Source organism: Cyanistes caeruleus, chromosome 17 (assembly GCF_971803275.1).
Source record: "Cyanistes caeruleus chromosome 17, bCyaCae1.hap1.1, whole genome shotgun sequence".
NCBI classification, from domain to species: domain Eukaryota; kingdom Metazoa; phylum Chordata; class Aves; order Passeriformes; family Paridae; genus Cyanistes; species Cyanistes caeruleus.
In genome coordinates this window covers 16,667,609-16,677,836 of record NC_141717.1, presented here as the reverse complement: position 1 = coordinate 16,677,836, position 10,228 = coordinate 16,667,609, and the positions used below count along the sequence as shown (strand labels likewise).

General features: G+C 45.1%; 1 protein-coding gene and 1 long non-coding RNA gene across 2 annotated transcripts; one reads left to right on the top strand and one right to left on the bottom strand.

The window, feature by feature from the left end:
- Positions 1 to 905: 905 nt before the first annotated feature.
- Positions 906 to 9,059, bottom strand: KDM8 (lysine demethylase 8 (putative)). Its single transcript, XM_086854060.1, has 7 exons — positions 8,441 to 9,059; positions 8,180 to 8,343; positions 6,736 to 6,868; positions 5,861 to 5,902; positions 4,955 to 5,104; positions 1,846 to 1,938; positions 906 to 1,753 (listed from the first exon to the last, which is right to left on the bottom strand). The coding sequence occupies exons 1-7, from the start codon at positions 8,927 to 8,929 to the stop codon at positions 1,589 to 1,591; spliced, it is 1,236 nt and encodes a 411-aa protein (XP_086710186.1). The 5' UTR covers positions 8,930 to 9,059; the 3' UTR covers positions 906 to 1,588.
- Positions 1,937 to 4,522, top strand: LOC147650099 (uncharacterized). Its single transcript, XR_015277287.1, has 2 exons — positions 1,937 to 2,402; positions 3,028 to 4,522. It is a non-coding gene; the product is annotated as an uncharacterized LOC147650099 (long non-coding RNA).
- Positions 9,060 to 10,228: the final 1,169 nt, after the last annotated feature.

Below are 10,228 nucleotides of genomic sequence, written 5' to 3'. Positions count from 1 at the left end.
TGCTTGCACAGCTTTCTTGAAAGCTGTTTTCTGTTTGTGATTCTCCATATTCTTGGGTTGGGTCTCCCAGTGCATGTTTTAGTTGGTCCTGCAAGCTGGTATATACAGCTGAACTCTTGAAAGAAGCCTTTCTCAGCAAGTGCTCCCTGTTTGTACAGGGACAGTACAAATTAAGTTGCGCAATGGAAATGACACCTGCTGTAGCATGTCAAGCAGGTGAAAAATCAGAGCAGTATGTGCAAGGCAGTTGGCTGAGTCTCTGACCTAGGGCTGGTGTTGGAACCCTTCTAATGGGTTCTGTGACTGTGTTTTGTCCATTCTATAGATGCAAAAGAATTTGTCTTAACGTAAGGCCAGGTCACAAGCAGCTGTGAGGGAATATTGCCACAGAAGGATTGGGAAGCAGTACGACTGGACTTGGAGCAATGTTAGCTTATGTCTGCAAAGTGCTGAAAAAATTACCATATTGAAATTCTTTAGGTTTTTAGTCCTGGCACTTCTAACCCCAGTTTTAAGTAAGGATGCTTTTTCCTTTAAGAGTGACTTGGAAAGGAGCTAAGGACTGGCTATTGCCCCACCCCAGACTGAAATGGCAGCGTTTTTGTCCTTGATAGAGATGTGTGATGCTGCAGAAAGGCTGCGGCAGCAGTTCAGGTGATGGTTAATAAAAGCATAATTAAACTTCAGCATAATTAAACTTCAGGTTATCTAACTGCAATTAAACTATGGGTTAACTTCAGTTAACTGCCATGTTCTAGGCTTTAACATGATGATGTGCTTTAGGAATGGTACTCTCCAAATTAGTGTTTGCACCAAAACGCTCCAAACCATGAGATGCTTGCTCACTCTCTCCTCCCCATACTCCCCTCACAGACAAAATTGGGAGGCCCAAAAGATCAAGATCATGAGTTGCAAGAAGAACAATTTACTGGAAACAGCAAAGGAGTAAGAAAATGAGCAGTCATAGCAACAATATCAATAACAAAGTGTACAAGAGATACAAAAGATTCACACAAAAAGATTCATACATACAATCACTAAGAGACCAAGGAGCCCCTTCCTGCCCCTGGCCTGCATCGGTGGCAGGCTGAGGTGGTACAGAGGAAACTCTGTGTCTGGGCCATGCCCCTCCTGGCTGCAGAAATTAACCCTATCCTGGCCAGACCAGGACATAAGTGACTTTTTCCATGCAGGAGACTAGTACCTTGCTTGGTGTTAGCTCAATATTTTAATGAATTTAACGTTTATGTAGCACCATCTCTGTAGCTAACTCCAGGGTTTAGTGTTTCTAAATCCAAATAGAGAGAGACAGAGAGGCTCAGGCAGAGCCCTGGTAATGCCTGTACACAGGCTGTTTCTGAGGGATGCACACACAAGACCTAACACATAGTCTTTAGGAGTTATTAGAAACATACAAAAATGACATGGCTACAGCATACTCTTTCCACTTACCCATTGTGACTACTCCATGCTTTAGCAAGAGTTTGTTGGTTTTTGGTTTTACTCCACCTCTAACCTCTCCTGAGAGAGAAATGCTATTTCCCTGATTTTTAATTCCCTTTTCAGTGCAGCTGACTACATTTCAGAGCTATGACCACCAGAAACTAACGGAGAAGCTGAGCTCAAGCGATCGCACATAGTGCCAGTATTTAACTGGAATAAACAGAATCTGTCCAGGCATCAGAATGCAGGACTGAAATGCAGCCTTTTTGAAATTTGGAAATTTGACCAAGTCTGGATCTTCTACATCAACCTATAAAAAACCAAACAATCATCAGAAGACTGTCCTTACTCAAATATGATTTGATAACATTACTGATATCAAAATTTCAGGCAACTATTTACCTGACTAGTGTTGTGAAGAATTTGGCTTTCATGGGGGTACAGGTTTTCTGAATCTTGTGGTGAGTAGAGACGGATATACTTTCTTCCAAATACCTGTATATAATAAAAATTTTCCATTGACTGGCACATTACTGGAAGCTGTGGGCCATAGCTGGCATTTAACAGTACAATTACATGATTACAAGGAACATGGTTATCTTTGTTAGTAATAGATACTGCTATAATAAAAAGTTAAATCAGGCTATTGGAATTTAAGTACCTCTTCCCTTGGAGCAGATAAGAATGAAATACCTTTGGGAAGGAAATGCCTTTAACCAGATTGCTTTCAATTAAGAGTTTAAAGCACCCAGTTTATACATCATTATTTAGGCTCAAAATTAGCTAGAAATAAGAACTGAGAATAAGGAGGCTGAACCTTCATTGCAATTTATATTAACAGGCAGAGGTACTTGCAGAGTGACTACTAAGCTTCCATATACCCCTCAAACTCTTACTTCTGTGTCATCATTAAAACAGTTCCTTCATTGGAGTGCTGAAATGAGATGAGAATTTTTAAGGTGAGTGGCCTGGCTTCCCTGAACACTACATGTTCATTACATGAACTGCAAGTTTTGGTGCCAGGATGTAGCAGCATGAATGAGTCAAAGCTGACTCCTCCAATGATACCAGTGGAACAGAAGGTTTAGGGTGAAGATTCATATGGCTTGTGCTGGCATTCCAGACCACTGCAAGAGCCAGACATGATTATACTTGGGAACTGTCCTGTTATGGGTACTCTGACTAATCCCAGCACCCTTGAGTGGCTACCTAACCATTCCTAACCAACCTGCTTTTCCTTTATCTTAGCACCCACATAATAGAACAGGATTTCCTGAAATCTTACCAATATCAAAGCTGTCATACTGGCTATTTAGTTTGTTGCTTCAAGGACAGCACGTAAATGTATTCTACAGACTGGTAGATACTAAGTACTCTTGCCCTGTCCTACTCTTCAGTACCACTGAGTAAACTAGTAGAGCATTGATCTGTGTAACTGGCTGTCCATGTGTTTTTAGGATGTCTTCCATGCCCCAATGCCCAATGAGCTTAAGGATCTTAATTAGCTTACTAAAGAACCAAGTATTACATGGAATTTTTGGTGACATACGGAAGTGACAAAAATGCTGGTTATTGCTCCAACAGGACATTCTCTGAATGCACGAAATGTTTTTGGGACTGCCATCAGCTGCTAACAGCTCCTTCCTGCACTTGCCTCACTGGATTAAGGCCTTGTATATTTTAAGACTCCAGGCACCAGTTAATGAGCAATAGCCTTCATCTCCAGAGACTGCTTTTCTCATTAATGGAAAAACTACGATCTCACCACCAGCCAGCATAATTTCATTTTGTTACTTATGCTTGTGCCTTCCTGTACTTCACATCCACAGTTTAAACGGCATCACAAAGCAGGACAATTTAATTGAAAGCTGCCAGATCACCAGCTGTTCAAATTACAAAGACTCTTTCACACCACTGGCAGATAATCTCACATTTTTGAGGCAGAAGAAAACAAGTTCTGAGGTTAGTAAGGAAAGCATCTTTTCCCAGTCCAACAACTCCTGTACATTTTTCTTCCACAAAAAAAATTCCCCTCAAAGTTTACACAGCATGAATAGTTCAGTACTTCACTTTCAGAATGCAGCTGTATGTGTGTGCCAAGCAGGTAGCATGCAAAAGAAATACAATCCATACAGAGCTGCACAGCAGTTTAAAAAAAAAACCATCATAGGAAGGCCTGAATTAAGCCTAAGTTTCCAGTGAAAACACAGATTAGCAAGATGCAACTGGGACAGAGAAACTAAAGCTCAACCCATAAATAACCATCAGTAGAAAGTAATGTCACAGTCCTGCTGGAAAACTGTGTAAGCCTGTTAATTTTTTTTTTAAGAGTCTGAAGGACAGTTATCTCCTTCAGTTAACACCTCTCAGTGTTTGAAGATCCACAGTAGTCAACTTGGATCCAGAAGACATCCCTGGACCTGTTCAGTGCTTACCACAAAAGGCCCCAATATTTTATTGGGTTATTCTGCACTAGAAGTCATCATCAAAAAGATATCAAGTTTTAATTCCTATCTTACTGCATGCATTAATATTTTACTGGGTAACCTGAAATGGACTAAAGTATGTACCTATGTCCACCTCAAAACCTTGCTTTCCAGATGTGCTGGCTTTGGCTGGGGTAGAGTTAATTTTCTCCACAGTGGCTGGTATAGGACCATGTTTTGGATTTGTACTGAACACAGGGTTGATAATATAGAGATGTTTTTCTTATTGCTGAGCAGGATTTACAAAGACCTGAAGCCTTTTCTGCTTATCATACTGCCACGTTGGCAAGGAAGCTGGGGGTGACTGAGACTGGGAGAAGACACAACCAGGACAGGTGACCCAGACTGACTGACCAAAGGATATTCCACACTGTATGACATCATGCTCAGGATATGGGGGAAGAAGGAGAAAGGAGAGGTTTTTGGAGTGATGATGTTTGTCTTCCCCTGTAATTGTTAAGCATGATGGACTCTGCTCTCCAGGGAATGACTGAACACCTGCCTGCCCATGGGAAGTAGTCAAGTAATTCTTTGTTTTGCTTTGCTTACATGCACAGTTTTTGCTTATTAAACCTCAATCCACAAGTTTTCTAGCTTTTGCTCTCCCCATTCTCTCCTTTATCCTGCTGTTTGGGAGATGAGAAAGCAGCTGAGGCTTGAGGCTTGGGGATTGGCTGTGCTCAAACCATGATACCAGAAAAAGAAACTCCTTAGTACATTACAGGATCCAGATTGTTCCCAACTCTGTTACAAATCCCATGTGGCCTTGGAAAAGCTGCTTCTTGTGATTTCTATCTATAAAACAAGGGTAAATAATGGTCTTGCTCAATGAGCAACACTTGTGGTCTGTAAGATTACATTCAGAATTAAGTTTCAGTAGTGACAAATGCAACAAAATAGCAAAATAGTATCTGCATCTTCTCCATCCTTTGATTGTTTCTCAAGCTGTCTGCTCTCCTTGTTTCTAATACATACCATACCATTTTACACATGCCATTAAAGCAATACTTACAGAAAGTACATACCTGGGCTAAAAAATTTTGCTGGGGATCCTGATGAAGAGGTGAGATTGTACCTCCTGGACCAAACCAAGCATTAATGGTGATGTCATCTTCTTCTCCTTCCCCCAAGCAGCAGTAGTCAGGGATACTGATATCTTCTTTAAGTTCTGGGATCTATTTCCATGAAGAAAGAAACATTAAAAAGAGTATGTGTTGACTTTGCCAAAAGATGTAATTCATAGAACAGATGAGCAAGGCTGGACACAAAGAAAACAAATGCCTGGCTTGTCCAGCAAATGTAGGAGACAAGTAGCTGACCTGCTAGGAATCTGCAGGAAATGTTCTCAAACTTTCTGTTCTAGTGAGCAGACTCTGTTGGAAGGAGAAGCAGGAGAAAGAAAGGAGTTTCCTCATTCTTCAGAGACCCTATGCTTTTGCAGAAATCAGAGATACCCACAAGAATAAGTATGTTTTCTCTTCATTGAAAAGGAGCAGCTGATCTCTTCTATACTATGCTTGCTTCTCTGTGAGCTATCTTTTTATGTCTCCCACCAACCTAAGCTCTGGTAAACTGGAATGACATTTCAGATTGTGGTAAACATATCAATGTTGAAGACTTTCCTGTTCAAATCTCTTCCCTGACTTATGAAATGGGCTTTCCAGCTGATATCCCCTAAGGATATGCTACATTGTACTGAAACAGTGCTAGGATTGAATGTCTTCATCCCAAAAGGATTTTTTTCCTATGTCTTGCAGCCAAATGGAACAAACCTCTCCCTCTGTTCCTTCAAATCATGGGAATAGAAACTTAAGAATTACTCTGAATTCTCCATATACCCTTCGATCTAGTACAGTCAACATCCTCAGAGACAACTTGTGCTACAAAAGGAACACGACTGTAGGGAGATAAAAATATTCACTCAGTTTTACCTGATCAAAAAGCTGGTGCTGGGCAAGGTATCCTACATTGTTCTGAAATGACAGCAGAGAAAGAAAACACAGTAACATACAGGAAAGACAGTGGGTTAATTTACTTACAGGTGAATAGAATTTACATATAGATAACATCCATTTCCAGTGTCCTATTCAGAGTACTGTAAGTATTTCAACAGTACAAGGGGTCTTCAGAAATTTACAGCTCCATTGAAATTGTGACACTGTAGGTGTGTCTCCACAATCTATAAATCATGCAGCTTGAGTTACTGAAGGAAGCTGGGACTCCCTATGGAGTATTGACAGCTGACAATGCACAGCATCTTTCTAGCCAGACCCTGCTGGCACACAGACCAGTTCTCCCTTACGCCCTGGAACTACTTCCATACTATATTCCAGGGTGCACCACAGATCAGTTTGCTATGGCACATGGTCCTTCCTGCCAGAAGGTCAGGAAACAGAAATGGGGGCTTGGGATCTTCATCTGTGAAAGCAAAAGGACATTCCAGATGCTAATCAACTTTGTACTTTTCTGCCTCATGGCAAGTAAATTTGGATCTGACCCTAAATCTCACTAAGCAGTTTAATGAGAAAGAGGAACAACACTGCTGGCTGATGATCTCTTATTCTTAGATTCCACCAGTCAGATTTTTGCTCCATATGTATATATGAATGTGCATATGTATTCATCAAATTCCAGCTATTGTACATTTGATTACAGGTAAAAATCAAACCTATTGTTGCAATAATTATTCCCAGCTTCAGGTCTTGAAAATACGTCAAACCTTTTAATTCAGAGCTTGTGCTTACACACCCCCTCGAGTGTCTGTCCCTTGCTGTGTCTGGAAATGAAACAAATGAGTGTAACAGACCTCATCCATGATATACTGGCTGATGAAGTCACTGACAGTCATGAGCTGCTGAGACCATTCCTCATCTGTGTACCGAGCACCCAACTCCACAGGGACTGTGCGGCACCCTGCCACTTGACAGAAGTAGTCCACACTGAAATAAAAAAAGTTCCATTACCTTCTATACTGCTCTTACTAATTTTGAATGTAAGGCAATCAATCTAAAACAGTCTTGTTGAGTAATAAAATTCTACTACCCTGAGTTTCTCCTGTCTAAACCAAACCAATCAGAAGAAAAAGGCAGAAGAAAAGAATGCAAGCAACAAGGAAATCACCAGGCAGGTTTGTGTGTTCATGACCTCACAACTATCTTTTGTTTTGGTTTAAAAGCCTGTTTGCCTCAGTTGTTTCTTTGCAAACTAAGAAGATTTAAGCTGTTACTATCTCTTGGCAAGGGATGGCAAATATTTTTGCTGCCTGCTGCCACATTTGATAAAATGTTGTATCTTTTATTCAGTAATATTAGATCAACTCTCTGTCAGTGTCAATACAGGTGCCAATAACACCCAATCCAATTGTTTTAGTTTGATGGGTGAAATACATCTCTCTTTAATACCATTGTACAATGGACAATGTTATTAAACGGAGAAGTTAATATTTTTAAGTGTCTAAAGTTAACCAGTGCAGTACCTTCCCTCAAAAATTAATAAAATCCCTATGACGAAACAAGTGTGTCCACTTAATTTTACCTTTGGTTGTTGAACTAAAGCAATTACTCAAACTAAGCATGAGTGATTTTACCCCTTTTCTAGGGAATCATGACCTTTACCTCACCAATACTTGATGCTCAGTATTAGATACGTGGGCACCATTGTATTGATCAAGAAGCACAATGCTGTTATTCACTCCTGCACAGTGGTCTCTGAAACTCAACACTCAAACACAACACTGAACAAACATCAGTGCTTGGATTTATGAATGAAAACGTCAACAATGCTTACTCATGGCTCTGAAATTCACTTTCCATTGCACTAATTATTGGCAAGTTCCAAGGGGTTAAAGCCACCGATGTGTGCATGACACAGATCCACTGAGCTTTGAGCAGCTCACTGGCACTTTGCAATGTGCACTTCTCATGAGCTCCCAGGTGTTGCCATTGGGTTCCTGGGACAGCTGAAGGCTGGGCAGAGGGTGGCCTTCACCCAGAAAGAGCCAGAGGCTGGTCAAAGGGTCACCTTTGCCCTGACACACTCCAGCACCTGCTGTGATACCCTGAATGCTATGAAGAGCTTCTCTCATCTATGAAGGAACTTCACAGAGCAGTAAGACACCGCTGCTAGCAAAATACACTGCCCACGGTATCCATCCTCTGTGAAGGTCTGTGCTGCTCTATCGAGCATCAAGATATCCAACTCAGGGAACGATCGTGACTTTACTTGAACAGGGAAGGAACTTTGCTTCTCACCTCCACTTCTTCATACACGGCCAGTGGTCCATGACGCCCTCCAGAACCACGGGCCGCTGGGGAATGAGGTAGCATTCCCTGAAGCGCTCCAGCGAAGGACAGCGAAGGTGCGGAATCACCTCCTGCGGCTGCAGCGCAGGAGGCGGCGGCTGCAGCCGGACCCTCTGGAATGAACGCTCCCTCAGCAGCCGGCACGGCCCCGCGCGGGGAGCGCGAGGAAGGCCGGGCCGCGAGGGGGGCTGGGGGGGTGCGGGGCGCTACCTCGGCGCGAGCTCCGCCGCTCGGCGCCGCGCGGGGCAGGTGCGGCTGCAGCGCGCGCGCCAGGCGCGACAGGACGTTGTCCAGGACGGCGGCGCCCATCAGCAGCCCCAGGTCGCAGAGCCGCACGGCGCGCGCGAGCGGGCGGCCCGCGGCCACCTCAGCCAGCGCCCCGAAGAGGCAGCCGTAGGCGTAGACCTGGCGCCAGGCCTTGCCGACTTCCCTCCACGGCACTGCATTCAGCTTCTCCCAGGAATAGTCGCGCAGGACGTCGCTGAGGCGCTCCAGCGCCGCTGCCGCTCCGGCCCCGGGCCGGCCCGCCGCGCCGTAGAGCAGCGTGCGGGCCCGCAGCAGCAGCGGCAGGACGCAGTCCTCCACCTCACCGCTCAGCGCCAAGGTCAGCCCCTCCTCGGCGCGGGGCAGCAGCGCCCGCACCTCGGCCCACAGCGCGGGGCTGTCGCTCGCTCTTTCCGCGCTGCCGCTCGCCGCCATGGCCGCGCCTTCACCGACGTCCGCGAGGAGGCGCTGTCGGGCCGGGCCGGACGGGGGGGGCCCGGGCTGGGGCTGAGGGGCGGGGCCGGGGCTGAGGGGCCGGGCCTGGCTGTGGCGGGGGCGGGCCGTGCTGCTCGTGCCGGGGCAGCTCGGGCTCGGTGTTGGTACCTGTGCGTGGCCGTGATCGGCGCTGTTTTCGCAGTAAAGGGGAGCGCACGGACGCGGTGAAGGTCACGGTCACCTCTCTGGCCGTTCACCCAGGGCCGGCGTGAGGAGGTGGCTGCCTGCGCTGTGGACAGCGGAGCGCAGGCGGTGGGTGCTGCGGGGAGATGTGCTCTTCCCAGCTGACCTTTTGTGCTGCAAAGAAACATCTCTGCCCCGCCCCGGCGTGCGCTCGAGGAGCTGGAGCGGAGCCCAGCGCGGCTCTGAGCCCGTGTCCTCCCGCTGGCTCAGCTGTTTGCTGTTAATCTGCACATAGGACGTGCTTTCTGCATGGGATATTTACGGAAGTTTTCTAACGCGCTGGGCACAACGTCACTGAGCCCCAACCAAAAATTGCTTTGATAATGTGCCCTAAACGTTCTCAGGATTTAGTACTTGACAGCAAAGGTGAAACAATATTGTATTTAAAATTCAGCACCGAGGAATGTTTTAACATGGTGAACCAAGCTCTAAACCACCATAACAGGAAATGACGAATGTTTAGCTCCTAGTTAGGGTCGAAATCTTCAGATTTGAGACAAATCCTAATTTACAGTAAAGGTTAAAATAATTGTTTTCTGTACTGAGACGCATGTTTACACAGAATCACACAGAATCATTAGGTTGGAAGAGACCTTCAAGATCACTGAGTCCAACCAATGCCCTAATACCTCAACTAAACCATGGCACTGAGTGCCGCATCCAGTCTTTTTTTAAACACATCCAGGGATGGTGACTCCACCACCTCCCCAGGCAGACTGTTCCAGTATTTTATTACTCTTTCCATGAAGAACTTTTTCCTAATGTCCAACCTAAATTTCCCTTGGCACAACTTGAGACTGTGTTCTCTCATTGTCTTGGTTGCTGTCTGGTGAAAGAGACTGACTCAGTCACTAGTGCTTTCCAAAAGGGGGAAAAAAGTTGATGTGAGCTCCTTCTATTGCTTCTGGTGGTGGCCCTCCCCCTGCTCCCCATCTGTCTCCTCAAAATGATCACTACTGCTCTCACACTTCCCGCACTTCAAACTTGTGCATTGCTTATCATGCTGGCCTGTTTCCTGTCTTCTTACTGCCTTTCTCTTGGCACCTTAAACTCCTC

Excerpts from the sequence above, each read along its gene's own strand:
- KDM8 (XM_086854060.1), bottom strand. The coding sequence starts at position 8,929 with ATGGCGGCGAGCGGCAGCGCGGAAAGAGCGAGCGACAGCCCCGCGCTG. Across the intron at positions 8,344-8,440 it reads GCGGCGGAGCTCGCGCCGAG|AGGGTCCGGCTGCAGCCGCC; the intron begins GTAGCGCCCCGC and ends CGTTCATTCCAG. Across the intron at positions 1,939-4,954 it reads AGCAAAATTTTTTAGCCCAG|GTATTTGGAAGAAAGTATAT; the intron begins GTATGTACTTTC and ends TATTATATACAG.